This window comes from Glycine soja, chromosome 13, assembly GCF_004193775.1.
Source record: "Glycine soja cultivar W05 chromosome 13, ASM419377v2, whole genome shotgun sequence".
Taxonomy (NCBI): domain Eukaryota; kingdom Viridiplantae; phylum Streptophyta; class Magnoliopsida; order Fabales; family Fabaceae; genus Glycine; species Glycine soja.
This window is the reverse complement of record NC_041014.1, coordinates 23,456,381-23,473,556: the sequence shown is the minus strand read 5'-3', so window position 1 is coordinate 23,473,556 and position 17,176 is coordinate 23,456,381. Positions and strand designations below refer to the sequence as shown.

Here is a 17,176-nt window from a genome sequence, read left to right as displayed (position 1 = left end):
GAGGCCTACTATAGAGCCACTGGACCGACAAAGTATGCCACAGATATTGCTCAAAAAGAAACGGAAAATTATTAGAAAATATAGAGCATTTAATCTATGAAAAATCGTTATTATATTTATAATATAAAAAATTTAAATATGGACTTTTTAATTTTGTCAAAAAAAGGAAATTTCTTTAATGTGTATCCATAAGCATATAATATGAAAATATTAAATATCCTGTATTAAATTTTTTAAATTACTTTTTTTACTGCAAAACTATTTTAAATTAATTGGAAATTTATATATTAAATAATTTTATACTTATATACAATAATATTTTTTTAAAGAAACATTTTTTGACCTAAAATAATACCATGGGCATACAATATAGAAAACTCTGTTAAAAAATTAAAATTATTGAATGAAGTTTTAAATATTTCATCATCCAAACCCAAGGAAACTTATGAGGAAACATGATTATATGTAGGACAAAACTTATATGTAGTTGGTTGAGTGCTTTTAGTATTATTTTCTAATTAAAACTAAAGTTTCATTTTGATAATATGTGTAATAAAGAATATATTCAATATAAATAAATTACTAATATAAAACTTTAATTTTTATTGAATAACAAACTAAAAGTATATATAAAATTATATCTAAGTTTTATCTTTATATGTGAGTTTTTTTCGGGTACAACAAAACTTAAGTGAATTGAGTCTTGAGTGTTATCAAAGTTAAAATATATCTTAAAGTTTAAGGTCTTCGCATTGAAGTAGAATTTGAATTCTTGGGAAATATGAGTATGATCATACTTATTGATTGAATCAATCCTCGTTGATTATCTTTATATTTCCATATTTCCAAGTAAGATTCAAAAGCAATTCCTTTTATGGACATAGTACTTAGAGGTATAATTAATCAGTCTAAAACACAATATGGGTTAAAGTAATAAAAAACAACAAAATCCATATTATAATTTAGTTGTATATAAACTTAAGTTTTAATTTATGTATTAAGGGATTGTCTTGCTCAAGAATTACTAGTAATTCTGTCACTGCACCTAAACAAGAAATAAAAAATTGGAAGTTGGGAATGTTCAACTCATTTTTAGTCTAAGTACAACACATACGCCAAGGTAGTTGTTGTTAAGCAATAACTATATCCTAGAAAACTCTGCTTGGTGCAGATAATGTTATATTAACAAATAACAACTACAGTACTTTTAAATCTAAAGCAACTTCACTTGATCTTATCTCTTTTCCCTCTTTTACATTTTTTATATATAGGTTTAACTAATATTTAGTTTTTATATATTCGTTTTAATTTTTCATTTTAGTCCTCATATATCCATGACGGTTTTACATTTGCTAGAAAACTAACAACAGAGACTTTAACATAAAAAAGCTCATAGAGACTAAAATGTAAAATTTTAAATATAAAGACTAAAAAAAAATTAGCGTAGGAACAAGAACCCAATGATTAATAATATTTTGATATATTAAATTCGAAGAGTGATAATTTTGAAAAATCTATCAATCCATCAATATTATTTTTGCTATGCCAACTAAAACAAAATAAGCACTTCCTGTCAAAACCTATATTAACCTCGGTATATTCATTTTCTATTCTTTTTTATTTTTCAATTATAAAATAAAATTAATCAATAGTTTATATATAAAAAAAAACTATCAAGTCTCCAATTTGCTTACCTAAAATTATACAATTTTAAATTCCATTAGAAAAAATAAGAATTTAAAATTCTCCGTGTTCACATTTCTCTCTTTCTTCTTTGGCTCCTCTTCTCCACGGATTTCTCTTGTTGTTTATGCTATCTCTTATCTCTTTCTCTCTCTTCCCATCTCATTTGATATTAACATAAATTTATAAATATTTTTATTTTTTATTATTAAACATTTAAAATTGTTAATTCTTATTTTCAGTTAAATTTAATAAAAAAATTCAATTTTTAAATATATTTAAAAATGAAAATTTCGTATGATAGAAAATGAATTGCTCTACCCAAATTAATAATTTGAAATTTAAGAATTTTGAATTGATTTATCTAAATGAAGTATTGAAAAAGAAAGAAAAATTATATTAAAAAATTAAATTTTAAGCATTTCAAATTTTTTAAAATCTAAAATTTTATTGTTCAAACACAACCCAAGGGAAAAAGTTGTTTAATTTTAAGAAATTTAAAATTGTAATATTGAGGGTCAAGGTAACTTGGGGATCATTGCGAAGGAGTGGAGACATGTTTGACATTGTTGGGAAAATCTCTTGAATGTCCAATGAAAATCTCCTTAGTATTTATCCCCTTTTATTTTACAATAATTGGTATCAGGACCGATAGTTTAAATTGGTGATCGACTCTGACGATGGGATTTTTTGTTGTTAATTCATTGACAAGTACATTAAATTGTCACAAGTAGTAAAGTTATTCGAATGTCTTAGTGTCGAATTCACAAAAATTTTATTAGTATTTAGATTAGTGCAAACTCAATTTTTAAGCAATTAGAAAGAGTGAGAGAGATAAAGAATTGTAAGTGTGAAATTTAAGGGTAAGGTAAAGGTAGAAGAGAAGAAAACAAGAAAAATAGTTTGAATGCAAAAGATGAATTCATAATGAAAATATATTGGGGTCTAACATGCCAAAACTACTTGTTATGCAATGTTAATATTTTTTTCTATTCAATGTTATTCTAGCTTCCACCCACATTTACTATGACACTCTATCTTTGATTTCCCACATGAAGAGCTTAATTTATCTATTTTTTTTTCAAATTTCTTTGCAAAGATAAGAGCACGAAATTGCATTAAGATTAAGTATGCATAAAATAGGCTAAACAAATATCACTCTATTTCTAACAATGATTTCATTTAGATGCTCTTTTCCAGTTTCTAGAAAATAACCATTTTCCCCCTAAACACTATATGAGCATGGGTGATCAAACCATATTCAATAAACAAATAAGCATAGAAAAAAGCAATAATAGAAATTGGATTGCATTAAATATATACAACAACAACAACAACAACAACAACAACGCCTTATCCCACTAGGTGGGGTCGGCTACATGGATCAACTTCCGCCATAATGTTCTATCAAGCACCATACTTCTATCCAAATCATTAAGTTCGAGATCCTTTTTGATAACCTCTCTTATAGTCTTTTTGGGTCTTCCTCTGCCTCGAATAGTTTGTTTTCTCTCCATCTGGTCTACTCTCCTCACTACAGAGTCTATCGGTCTTCTCTCTACATGCCCAAACCACCTAAGTCTATTTTCCACCATCTTCTCTACAATAGGCGCTACTCCAACCCTCTCTCTAATAGCTTCGTTTCTGATTTTATCCTGTCGAGTCTTACCACACATCCACCGCAACATCCTCATCTCCGCTACACCTACTTTATTCTTATGTTGGCTCTTGACCGCCCAACATTCTGTTCCGTACAAAATCGCCGGTCTTACCGCAGTCCGATAAAACTTTCCCTTTAGCTTGATCGGTACCTTTGCATCACATAACACCCCCGATGCTTTTCTCCATTTCATCCATCCTGCTTGAATGCGATGATTCACATCCCCTTCAATTTCCCCATCATCCTGTATTACAGACCCAATATATTTAAACCGTGTGACTTGAGGGATAATATGGTCTCCTATTTTCACCTCTGAGTTAGAAACCCTCCTTCTTTTGTTGAACTTACATTCCATATACTCCGATTTGCTTCTGCTTAGGCGAAAGTCATGTGTTTCTAGAGCTCGTCTCCAAGTTTCCAACCTCTCATTCAACTCCTCCCTCGACTCTCCAAGGAGGACTATGTCATCTGCAAAAAGCATGCATCTCGGCGCTATCTCTTGGATTTGTTCCGTGAGGACATCCAGAATTAAATATATAATAGGACAAAATTAAATTACAAGAGTTGGTCTATCAGGTTCTCAACAATGGGATTTAGCCTCTCATTACCACGAGAAACTTTACACTTTAGGGGTTAATGTGGATAGAAGAAGAAAATGGATGAATAAGGAAGAAGAATGATCATTAGAGAGGTCGGTGTGTATTTCTTTTTTGCTTCTTACTTCTTTTATAAACCTAAGGTAGCTTAAAATTCACACAACCTCGCACTTAGCGGACCTTTTGGGCTTAGCGGGTATGATGGTAATCATGCGCTTAGTGCGAGATTCATGTTAAGTACACCTTGGGGCTTCTTCGTGTGCCTTCTTTGCACTAAGTTTGCTCTGACAACTGAGCGAGACGACGCGGTTGGTCTGTCTTGTGCGCTAAGCGAGTTCTCTTAATGTTCATATTTTTCTTTGAGACTTTATTTTCAAGTTTTTGCATTAATTTTTCCTCCAAAACACTTGTAATTTTTTTCTTTTAAATCTTGTTGGTAAAAATTAACATGATATTAAATTTCTCATTATTTCATTAAAAACAATAATAAAATAATGAAATTCTATTCATTCTTAATCAAAATTAACTATCAATTAAACCAAAATTTTACAGTTATCACTTGTATCGAAAGTTTTCCAAACAGTGAGTCCATACACGAAAGCTACTTAGTGTGAGCCTGAAAGAATCCAAACTCCTCGGCAGCCTTGATAATTTTCTGAATTGTGTAAGTTCTATCACCACATTTTGTGCTTCAGTGAGATCAATCACTGGGATGTTGGTGCTGAAGGGGACATTGAGGTCTTCTGGTGGGAATATGTAGTCTTCAGGGAGAGATCCGACATCGAACCCGTTTGAAAGAAGTTTATCCATCTGATTTTAGTAGCTTGACTCTGCTTCTTCACTAGTGACACTAAAGGCAAAAATGGATTGGGGTCTTGATGTTGAAGTTGAAGAGCAATATATGTCGTGAATTTCTATATCTCTTTGACTAAACATTACAAAAAAGTTGATCCTATTAGTTTAAGGGGCGTACTTTTACATGCTGATGATGTAGTATTAACGACTAATTTATTTAACCAATGAAGTGTATTTAAGGACTTTACGTATTAATTATTAACATGATTTATTCTGTATTTTTTAGAAACTAAATTGAGCTTTTCTCCGCTTATGTAATTTGCCGGCTCCCCATTATGTAATTCTTAACAATTATATTATTTTTATGCAAAAAAACAATTATATTATTTTTTGCTTAGAAACTACCGTGGTTATGCCATTAGTGACGCATATTTGATTGTTTGTAAATTAGTAATACACTATTACGCTCCTTTTTTATTTGGTTCCACGGTTGCTATACCTCCCTAAAAATAATTTATTTTTTTTTGCAACAAAACAGTATTATTATTAAGGCTTTCTGGGGCCATTTGACTTCAGTTGAGGCCGGCCGGCCCAACCCATATGGAATTAAAGAGAAAAAACTAATTGCTGGTGGTTAAGAGTTAGGGAGGAAGGCACTATCGATGACCCAAAGAAGGTTTATTTTGTTTTTTATTTTTATTTTAATATATCTGAAATAGGGGGACGAATGACCTTGAACTTCTAGTGTGTATAGCAGCAGTGGGAAAATCAGAAATAGTCTTAGGCTATTTTTTATGGCATATTTTATGTAATAAGCAATAGTCTTAGGCTATTTTTGATGGCATATTTTATGTGGTTTTTAGTTTTTTTATTAATTGAAAAATTTGTGTAACTATTTGATAAATAATTTTTTATTAATATTTTAATAATTTATAGTGTTTTTTAAATGTTACTTGACGTAGCATTTTGTTCTAATTTTTTATATTTTCTTATATTTTTATTTTTAATATATTTATTCAATTTTTTTATTATTACATTTTTTTAAAAATGAATCATGATTTTATTATTTGTTATCATTTTACATTTTTTAATTACTTCAACAACTAGTTTTACCGAATACTTATAATTTTAATAAGATAGTTTTTTTAACTTCCAATTACTAGCTAATTTTTCCATTTTCAGCTTTTAATTAATTTTTCAACTAATTTTATCAAGCATAACATTAATTGAGTTGGTTGAACGAGATGTGTAAATTATTATAAATTTCAATGTTTATCTTTAATTTGTGTGGTGCCTTGTTATTATGTGATAGATGTGTGGTACAATATGTTGTATTTGTTTCAACTTTAGATTTAGTTTATATTTTAAAACTAAAGGTTAACTTAATTTTTAAATCTCCTAACTATTTTTAAAAAAATTAAATCTAACCAATAAAAGTTTTAAAAATTTAAATAAATCTTTACACTTCAAAAGTCTTTAATTTTTAAATTATATATTTTTAATTGGAACCTTAACTACATTTTCATTAGAGATTTATAAGTAGAAGGATTTGATAGAAATTTGCAAGTAGTCTAAGAATCACGTAGCCATTTTAATTATTTAATAAGTCTTTAAATTGATTAATTTTGTTTTTATCAAGTCATTGTACTTAACGGAATCTTAACGAGACATTGACTTCAGACCTTATTTAAAATAATTTATAGGTTTAGGGTCTAATTTTTTTTTTTTCAAATAATTTAGGAACCTATAGTATCTTACCTGAATTAAAATCGTATTTTCTTTAAAAGTGGAATACGGGAGTTTAGCCGTTTGTGTATCATCATTTCTATTAAATTATCATTGAAATTTATAAGAAAAATGGAGATTAATTTTGAGACATTATTACTACAAATCTTATCACTCAATCAGATATTATCTCATCATTAAACGAGTGTGAAAGTCGTTGTCAGTGTCAAGTTGTTACTAATAATGTAGTAATACATGATTAAGTGATAACGTACAATATTTTTACATTGTGTCAATATTGAATCCAAACAAAGATGCAGTAAAAAGTTTATCCCCTTAGAACTGTGTTAAAAGTTTGAATAGTTACATACGAGAAGCCCTGCATCAATCTTAATTTTTCATATTTTCATGTTATTTGATGTTAATGTGATCAATCTGATATGACCACATATTCAAATCTTAATCGTAGGGTGGTAGGACCATCAAAGATACTACAGATCAGATGAGAGCTGACTAGTGAGATTTGAGAGGAGGCAAAGTTCATATAAGAGAAAAGAGAAACCTCCAAGAGTAAGTAACAAATATTGAAAAGAGACTAAAACATGTTACAAATATTGACCCCTCGTGCTTTTCTTCATGTGACAAGTTGTTTCTTTTCCTTGTAATTAATCAGCACATGTGCCTCTTAGAACTAATCCATTTCATTCATAGGTTTTTCACTTTCAAGTCTTCCATGACTAATTAATACTAATATATAGTAATTATTAATTTTTCTCATATGTCTCTTACTAATCTATTTGCTTGCTACCATCACTCCTTTCCTATTTTATCCAAGAAAAGATGATTTTTTTTATTTGGTCAATTATCAATATGATTGACAGATAATCTCATGTCTTCGTCATGTCTTAAGTATGTGATTAGGAATTTAATTTTAAATTTGTGTGTATAAAAAAATATTAAAATTTAATATCTTAAATAAATTTCAATCCCTTAAAGAATTAGTGTTTGACTATTAACCGGAAAGAGATTTTCAAACAACCCAACAAAAAAAAAAAAAGAAGCTAATCCTACTAGTCAAACCTATTTATGAAGACATTCCACATCTCTCATTCACATCTTTGCTTATGGCACTGAACAAGAACCACTCCTACAACAACAAGCTTGGTAATGAAGCTCTCCCACCCATCAAAACCCAGGCTGGAACACTCCAACACCCACCACAACCTGCTTCATCAGACTATGCTTTTCCCATATTTGTCATTGTTGTGCTCAGCATCTTGGCCACTGTTCTGTTGCTCCTCAGCTACTTCACTTTTCTAACCAAATACTGCTCAAACTGGCGCCAAGTTAACCCAATGAGATGGATTTCCATCCTTCGAGCTCGGCACGAAGAGGACCCCTTCATAGCATTCTCTCCTGCCATGTGGAACCGAGGGCTTGATGAGTCTATCATCAGAGAAATCCCAACTTTTCAGTTCATAAAAGGAGAAGAAGGTGAGGACCAAAGTGTATATGGTTGTGTGGTTTGTTTGACTGAGTTCAAGGAACAGGATGTGCTAAAAGTTCTTCCCAATTGCAACCATGCTTTTCATTTGGACTGCATTGACATTTGGCTTCAGACCAATTCCAATTGCCCACTTTGCAGATCAAGCATTTCAGGCAACACACACTGTCCATTGGACCACATCATAGCACCAAGTTCTTCTCCTCAGGATTCTCAGTTGCTCTCCAACATGGGTAGTGATGAAGATTTTGTGGTTATTGAACTTGGGGGAGAATCTGGAGCAGTGATACCACCGGTGCAACAAGAGAGGAATGACTCAAGGGGAAGCTTGGCACATAGAAACCACACTACAAGGAAGTGCCACCATGTTTCCATCATGGGAGATGAGTGTATTGATATCAGGAAGAAAGATGACCAGTTTCTGATTCAGCCTATTAGAAGATCTTTCTCAATGGATTCAGCACATGATAGACAAACTTACTTGGATGCTCAAGTCATTATACAACAAAATAGACTTCAGAATGAGGCTAGTGCTAGTGAGGATTGTAATAGCAGATGTCGAAGAGCATTCTTCCCGTTTTGCTATGGAAAGGGATCCAAAAATGCAGTTCTTCCTTTGGAGAATGATGTTTAATTTGAGATGATTTTCCTTTTTTTCTTTTTTTTTTTATTTTTCCCATCTCTTTCGTTTTTTGGACAAAATTTAGATGCAGTTCTATAGGTACTTTTAGTGTTGTTCTTCGATCAGACTTGGAATTCGGGTTGTTTTTTTACTTTCAGTTATCAAAATGGAGATCTTCAAGTTCGGATTGGCTCAGTCATCCAAATGAAGCAAAGATCTTTGAATCTCAGTGGTGAAAAACGGCAGAGGCAAATGCAGACTGTAGAGTGACTTTTGCAATGACAGTGACTTAGTGAGTCTGACAGTGGAATTGTTGAGAAAAAGTAAAAAAAAAAAAAAAAAAAAAGAAGCCTTTGCTTTTAGACTTTGGTAATTAGTACCTTGCTTAATTCGCAAGGCGTGGGTATTTTCCTTTCTAAAGTTTGGTTTTTACTCGCTTAATTGATTGTTAGCAGTGTATCACTTTCATACTCATTATTTTTCACTAGGTTTTTTTTATTAGTCAGTTTTGTTAGAAATATCAAGGAGAGATTTGAACCCGTGACCTCTCTCTCCCTCCTTCTCCCTTCACTGCGTACACTAGTACTTGAGAACTTGCCAAGCATTTTGATTCCGGGTCCTTTTTCTCTGCATGCTATGATGCTCATGATTCATGCCTCTTCCTTTATTTTATTTTAGTGTATTGTATTTGGGTCCTGGGAATGTGTATGGGGGTAGAACTAGCAAGCAAGTGTTATAAGTAGAAGCTATTTATTGGAAGCCAGAGATCATAGGGACCCAAGCAATGAGAAACCATAAGTAGCAGCATGAGAAATGTCTTTTGTGGAAATTATCACTAGTGTCTTTTTGCCTCATTGCAATCATATGGATATTGGGGCAACTACATAATACAGCATTGAATGTGGCTTAATTTTAACACTATGGTTGGTAGGTATTCCGCTTCTGTCCTTGTCCCTTTAAAGTCTTAACCACTTTCTCCCCTTGGCTGGGCGTTAGTAGACTTATTTTTAATGTCACAACAATTTCAAGAAGGTTGCTGGCAACAGATTTATGCCAAGAATCAAGAGAATCTGAATGGAATTATAAGGATACTAAAAATCTAATGTACCCCAATGCCAAAGGCTCCTCACTTCACAAAAAAGTAAAGAAATTGTTTCTTAATTTGAATTCATAACAACTAGTCATCAAGACATAACTTTATTGTCTCACTAGAACTCACTTTCAATTATAAAAATACTAATACAAAGTAAATTATGACTTGAATTTTTTTTGTATAAAATGCAATTAGTACTCATGGTCATGGTTTGACAAAGCTGTCACAGGGGCTGCCATTTGGACTATGATTTCAAAACACCATTGATGAACAACTCTTATATTACAACCAGCTGTTCAGATTACCTTCTAATTTAGGATTCTATTAAATGTTTTATTCTTTGATACTTTTTACTTTAAATTCCTTCTTTAGCCTAGACTAGAAGATATCTTTTATACAAGACAACCATCCATCTTTGAACAGGAAACATTAAAAATATGATTCAATTATGTCTTCTAACAAGAGTTTTTTTTTTCATATACAACTTGAACCCAATATCTAACGAGTTATTTTTTTCTTAGACAACTGGAACCCAATATCTTATTTAAGGGAAATATGATGTGTACCATTTAAACCAATTTCTGGAGAGCCAAGTTCCTTATGGCACTGATTTTTGTTAATAATCTACAGTCACAGTTTGACACTCTCCTGTGATAAAGAAGAAAAGAACAGTAGCTTGCCCTTCAACTCCAAGCAAGCGCCCATAGACCATTATAGAAATTACAGTAGTTTCCTTCCTCGTCCTTACTCTCTACTATGCTCGTCCTCACTATTTGAAGGTCAAAACTTTATTGAGGAATCAATATCAAGTAACAACATATGCCAATAATTTTTCTCACTCCCAAAAGCCTAAACCAATTATACTTCAGTACGTATAGACACTTATTCCATTGGCTTAACAAAATCTATTATAGCTACAACAGAACAAGTTTTTTTAAAGACGTTATGAAACGTCAACTTTGAATTTGCTGTCTTCAAAGGCTAACAATAATAAATGAATAAGACATGTGCCAGCTAATTTTAGTTTCTCTCATATTGCATGTATGAAGATAAAAAACACCAAGTAATACTGTATCCTCTTACCATTCCTTCTACAAAATTTCCAACAATTTTATAAAGAAAGTTTTACATTATATGTGTTTTATTAAAAAAATTCTACAAAAAAATTGAATATAAGATTGGGCATAGGAATGATAATGAGCTGAGCGAACCTAGGTTGTAATCACCTTTTACCCGTATAAATAATTGTCATGTGTTTGCTCATTACCCACATAGTACCCGTTAAGCATACCTGTGGATTTTTTTTTATTACCGTGATATCTACGGGTATTCATGGATATTTTTGTAAAAATAAAAGAGTTTAAAAATATTTTAACAAACATTTTTTTGTAATTTTATTTATTTAAATATTTTATTGAAAAATAATTTTAATTGTTACAACTAAAGTTATTCAAATATTTTACCATATACACAATTAAAAATGCCTACGAATAATTCTAAATAAAGAAATTTTGTGAACTTCAAACAAAATTATCTAAAAATTACTCTCTAAGATATAAACTTAAATAAAAGTACACTAAAATATAAGTCCAAATAAAATTATACTCCAAAATGTAAATACAAATAAAAAAATATTTATAAAGAATATTTATGTATTTAAGATTAGTAAAAAAAATTAAATATATTAATATTAACAGATAATACGCAGAACAAACAGATAGTGACAATACATTTACTACTTCATTACACGTGAGTACCCACTAAAGATACTCATTTAGTATTTATTTCAAATTTTATCTACAAATATACGCAGGGTATGTGTTTCTTTGTCATTTCTAATTGTGCATACTATTTTTAAGTAAATATAAAACAATTTACTATATATTTTATTTTTATAATATTTTAATTAAATGATAAAATATATTTTGTAATTAAATGGTTGAACATAAATAAAAATATTCACAAATATTATATATTAAATTGATAATTATATTACTTTGATTGATATTTTAATTTATTATAAAAAGTATTTTTAAAAGATATGATAATTCAAAATTTAAGATACATATTTAATTAAAATAAATATTGATTATATATTCTTATCAAATTTTCTATGGGTAATTTTTATTGGAATATAAATAAAACTGAGAAGCAGAAGAGAGAGACAAATTACATGAAGAATAACATATGATGATTAAAAAAAATTATTTGATTGAATTAAGTTTAAATTATTAAAGTGATAGTTAATGTAATTTATTATAATAAATTTTGACTATAAAAAAATATAACAAATTTTAAAATTAAATATATTCAATGCATTGATTATCAATCAAGCATTAATTTGTTAATATTTATTATTTTGCATATATATTAATATATTTTTATATAACGTGATTATCAATTCTTCTAGTAATTTACTAATAATTTTTCAATATATATTGTTCATATAACTCATGACATGTATAAAAAAAATTTATGCGTAATGTATATTTTTCATATATATTAATTTGTAAAATACAAATTGATCAAACTAATTTATGGATTAATATCAAATTGATAATTATCTTATTAATAATTAATTTATTGTATTAATTTATTAACATGAATCTATTGATTAATTAATTTATTAACATGAATTAATGTTAATTGATTGCACTTAATTGTCAATTAGTTTGTTTAAATGAAAAATAAAATATTTTCATTTAATATTTCTAGAAGAGAATAAATTAAAAATTTATGTTAAATAAACAATAAAAAAGATAAAAAAAAATTACCATAATTTGATAACTTGAACCAAACTAACATTTTAATGACATTGGTTTAGTACATATTGATAGAAAAAAATTTCAGAATCCAAACCAAACCAACCCAATGAAATATAATTGATTTGAATTTAATTTTATCCAAAAAAGAAACTCAACCCAATCTAACTTAGCAACAACATCAAAAAACAAATAGGAAAAACAAATAGGAAAAGAACTATATTATTTGAAGAGGAAATTCCATATTATTAATGACAAACAACTGAGTACAGATTTAGAATTTTTTTAAAAATAAAATCTGAATAATATAATGACAAATCCAAAATAACTATATGATTGGGATATGGGATATAAGTACTACTTAATTTCAGTAGTCACCCACATAAATCTGTAAGGAAGCCTCAAAACTGTCAAACAATCACCAAAGTCGTAGATATTCATTGCAATATGCAATGGCAATGTGAAAGGGAAAGTCTACAAAACTGTTCAGGATTTATGTGGTAAGGGCAAAGCCTTCATAGGAAGTTCATTTGGCAAAGCCTTCATATGAAGCTCATTTGCAGAGGCGTCACGGGCCTTTTTCTTTAATTGGTCAAGAAGTCGTTGGCCTTCTCTAAGTTCATCTTCTGCACTAGCTCCATGGCTTTCCCAAGCATCAACAACTTGCTGTTGAAATTCAATGGCAAGGACATAGCTGCAATTCCAAGATACAACTGTTTAGAAAAGCATCAACTTATATCCCTTTGGTCAGACAGACATATCAGTTGTCCATGGCACTACCAATAAATTAAAACAGGTAGAGATAGTTGCAGATACTCCCCACAGAGACAGCAGAGAAAAATTAGGGACAGAAACATGCTTGTGCATTCCATTCACCCAATAAGAGTGTATTGTTACATTTAATTCCTATATTAAGAGAAGCTCAGAACTAAGAACAACCAATGTTCAAATATAAACACATTTCTCCCAATTCCTAAACTTTACTGTAGTTCAATATAGGAATGAATGAACAATTTGGCTTTAAATTTAATAAACAGCAAAATCCAACTGAATTGCCCTAAGAAACTCTAAAGTCTAAACAGAAAAGGCAGCTTACTCAAGAAATTAACTGATCAATATTTTACTAACATGACATCTTTGTATTTACTTGCAGAAATATCGAACAAAATAACACATGCAGATGGTGGCAAACATAAGAGGGAATTCTCCTACATGAACTTAGATATCTACCCATATCTCATATGTGCTCATCAAACAGCAACAACTGCACCATATAAGGTAAAATTCTAACACACATTCCCAGGATAGGATTACTATATAACAACTTCAAAAATAAAATTCTGTAGACTGTAAATAAAATAACATAGGCAATGGAACTCAAAATGAACATACTCATCCCTGAAATATGATTGGATAAAAGTTCAAAACAGACGCAAGGCTTATACGGGTGTTTAGATATGCAGCATTTCCTCAGGACATTATCCCTTGCACTCAAGATCCAACCTCAAGGAAAATCTTTCAACGCAATTACATTTTATCTAATATCTGAACAATAGAACTTTATGCAATGCGAGTGTGACCACCAAATCAGAAATCTTATGCTAAGTACAAAAGAGAGGATAGTGGTTTATATATTAACTAATTTTTAGGAGGCAATAAAGTATAAAACTTAGTTTAGTGAATAATAAGAACTAGGTCAGAGGCAGACACACAAATTAAAAAGACTAGGAGTATTGCGTCATTATATTACGAAGTTGTCAATAAACATAATGAGAAAATGCACACAGACATATAAACCATCATACTTTCTCTGTAATAAATTATTAAAGGGGAATGCATGGGAATTCACTCATCCAGGAATCTCACAAGCCAAAAAACAGTAGTTCCAATGGAATTTGAATGGCACACTAATGGGTCATGTTCAAAAGTATTGCATTTTTAGACCACTAAAATTACATAGAATGTAGTACATCACATTACAATAAGTGTACCCAAAACAAATTGTTCTCAGAATCAACAAATCAAGAGAAACAATATCAAGATACAAAGTCAAACCAACAAAAACCATCCATACCTTCCCATCTCGCCATAAGCCTTTGAAAGGTTTTGACATGCTTCAATTGTATCTGCATGATGTGGACCAAGAGATGTATCCATGATATCCTTAGCTACTGCAAACATTTGAGCTGCTGACTGGGGTCTATCCAACTCCAAATATGCTGCCCCCAAATTGTTGTAGATATAACCCACTCCAAAATGCTTGGGACCAAAGCTATCTTTCAATCTTTCAGCAGCACTTTCCAAATAAGGAATAGCCTGCTGCACCTTACCAGTCAACAACAGTAACCAACCTATTCTTGCAGAAACACTTCCTTCCGAGTGCTGCTCTTGTGGCTGCTTCTCAAGCAAAGCTAGTGTCCTCTTCAGCAACGAAATCGCAGTTTCAAACTCATTCATGGTTTCATACTGCATTGATATCTCCGAGTATGCCTCAGCAACTTCTACTGGGCAAATCCGTTCCCTTTTGTCAAGAATCCCAAGAGAAACCTCCAAACATCTTTTGCAGTCCACAAACTTCTCCTGATTACACAATGCTTTCGCCATCGACACAAGCACAAGCGCCTGAGTCTCACTATCCTTCTCTGTCTGCTGCACAACACCCTTCAAAGTACCAACAGCCTCGTCATACCTCCCTAGAGCAATCATCATATTTGCAGCATCAATCTCAGCACGCAACAAATCCGCATTAAGATTCCAGTTCTTCAAAATCCTCTGCGCCAAAACATTCTGCTCCAGCGCCTTCTCATGCTCCTCCAACCCGCTATACACAATCCCAAGAAGCTTCCTGTCATGCGCAACCTCCACTGAGTTCATCCCCAACCGCTTCATATGAATCTCCAACGCCTTCAAGCAATACGGCAGCGCCTCCTTGAAGTTCAAAACCGCAACGTAAGCCTCGGCCAAGTCGCGGTTCCCCTTACCCAACTCCCCACTATCCTCCTCAAAAGTCATCTCCTTGATCTCCAAACACTTCCTAAGATTCTCAAGAGCCTCCTCCCTTCTCCCCACGGCGTTCTTAACATTGGACAACTCAAGCTGCACAGCATGCAGCACAGGCCTAACATCATCAACACTAACACCACCCTCATCCTGCAACCTACCCAACACCCTATTAGCCCTATTAAGGTACCCTAAACTATCACTAAACCTTTTCAAGCTAAAACTAACAGACCCCAACAGCTGCAAACACATGGCAACAGGCAAAGAAGAAGGAAAGTTGTTGTTGTTGTTATCTTTTTCCAAAGCTTTCAAAGCTCTGTTAGCAAAGGAAAGAGCTTTCTCAGGGTCCTCACCTTCATGGTCAAGTTTAAGGCCAATTTTTAAAGAAGCCAAACCAAGTTCTCTCTCGTCGAAAACCCCTTCCATGTTGCTGAAGACTTTGAGCATTTCCTCGGTGGTTTCTGCGGACTCGAAAGCTTCGTCAAGCTGCGATTTTTCCATGATTTTTCGCTGCCTCGAGGGGATTGGAGAGGATTTCTGGACGAGGGTTTCCATGTTTCGAAATGGGGTGGTCGCAAATTTGTTGTTGGGTCTGATGAGTAAACCGTGGGTTTTGGTGCAGCGGTTGAAGGGTGCATCGGAAGAATACGATTTGGAGAAGGAAAAAGTTGATCTCCGACGAGCGAGGAGAGACAGCGAATTCCAGAGTTTTCTCATGGTGGTGAGTTGAAGAGCTTTCGTTTGTTTCGAGTTTATTTGGGGTTAAACCTACGTAAAACCCTCCATTGAAGCAGGGGGGAGAGAGAGAGAATGTAAAGCAGGAGAGAGGTAAACGCCGTCGTTTCCCCGAGATGGTATCATACTATCATATCCCACAAGTATTTTTCTTAAAATTATTGCATTATTGAAATTTATAAAACCGAAATTTAGTCATATTTTTTATCATTAATTCTGAATTAATAATTTCTAATTACTGTAGCAAATCCTGTGACTTTTTTTAAAAAAAAATTGAACTAAATACTTTATTTCCTTTTTATTTTTAGAAAAAAATATGATTTCATTATAGCATTAGCATCAATAAACCGAAGAAGCAAATTATTGGAAAAATTTAGTGCTTGCATAGCAACTCCCACTACAGTAGCGTACGAAATGGTGCTTCCTAGGTAATTGTTGTTTCATAAAACAAAGTTGTTTACCAAATAAAAAAATAAAGAGAAAAAGTAGCAAATTATAATTATAATGTGTACATGTGATAAAACCATGGGATAAAAACAAATCAAAATAGAACTTATGAATTTTTTAAGAATGAAATGAGATAAATTTGAGAGGTTTTAATTGTGCTAAAAAAATCACATTACACTCTATTTATATTGCAAAAATTCTAATGACTAGATTTTTTTTTCCAATGAATAGAATGTATGTTTTTATCACATGTACATATTATAATAATAATTTGATACTTTTTTGTTTAATTTTTATTGGTAAGCAAAACTGTTGTTTTGGAAGCAACATTTGGTATGCTGCTGTTCTGAATGCGTAACCTCCACCGATTACACGCAGATCCCATTGAAAGCAACTATTATGAGTTGATGCAATGTGGATACTCATTAGGACAACTCCAATTTCTCACTTTAAGAAAATACTGAATTGCTTATTTTCTATTTTTTTTATCTCACCTGTATGAAATCCTGAAAGATACCTTGTAAAATTAATTTAAGAAACTATTTTAAGAGATT

At 31.5% G+C, this 17,176-nt stretch overlaps 2 protein-coding genes across 2 annotated transcripts; one reads left to right on the top strand and one right to left on the bottom strand.

The window, feature by feature from the left end:
* Positions 1–7,531: 7,531 nt before the first annotated feature.
* On the top strand, positions 7,532–9,205 carry LOC114381952 (RING-H2 finger protein ATL16-like). Its single transcript, XM_028341182.1, has one exon. The coding sequence runs from the start codon at positions 7,584–7,586 to the stop codon at positions 8,595–8,597; it is 1,014 nt and encodes a 337-aa protein (XP_028196983.1). The 5' UTR covers positions 7,532–7,583; the 3' UTR covers positions 8,598–9,205.
* Positions 9,206–12,662: 3,457 nt separating this feature from the next.
* LOC114382724 (protein KINESIN LIGHT CHAIN-RELATED 1-like) lies at positions 12,663–16,285 on the bottom strand. The gene is made up of 2 exons (XM_028342310.1): positions 14,515–16,285; positions 12,663–13,134 (listed from the first exon to the last, which is right to left on the bottom strand). Exons 1-2 carry the CDS (start codon positions 16,155–16,157, stop codon positions 12,927–12,929), a joined length of 1,851 nt encoding a protein of 616 aa, XP_028198111.1. The 5' UTR covers positions 16,158–16,285; the 3' UTR covers positions 12,663–12,926.
* Between the last annotated feature and the right edge of the window lie 891 nt (positions 16,286–17,176).

What these genes read in the sequence shown, in the direction of transcription:
- LOC114381952 (XM_028341182.1), top strand. Translation starts at nt 7,584, where the DNA reads ATGGCACTGAACAAGAACCACTCCTACAACAACAAGCTTGGTAATGAA.
- LOC114382724 (XM_028342310.1), bottom strand. Translation starts at nt 16,157, where the DNA reads ATGAGAAAACTCTGGAATTCGCTGTCTCTCCTCGCTCGTCGGAGATCA. An exon ending in GCTTATGGCGAGATGGGAAG is followed by an intron (nt 13,135 to 14,514) that starts GTATGGATGGTT and finishes TTGGAATTGCAG; the next exon opens with CTATGTCCTTGCCATTGAAT.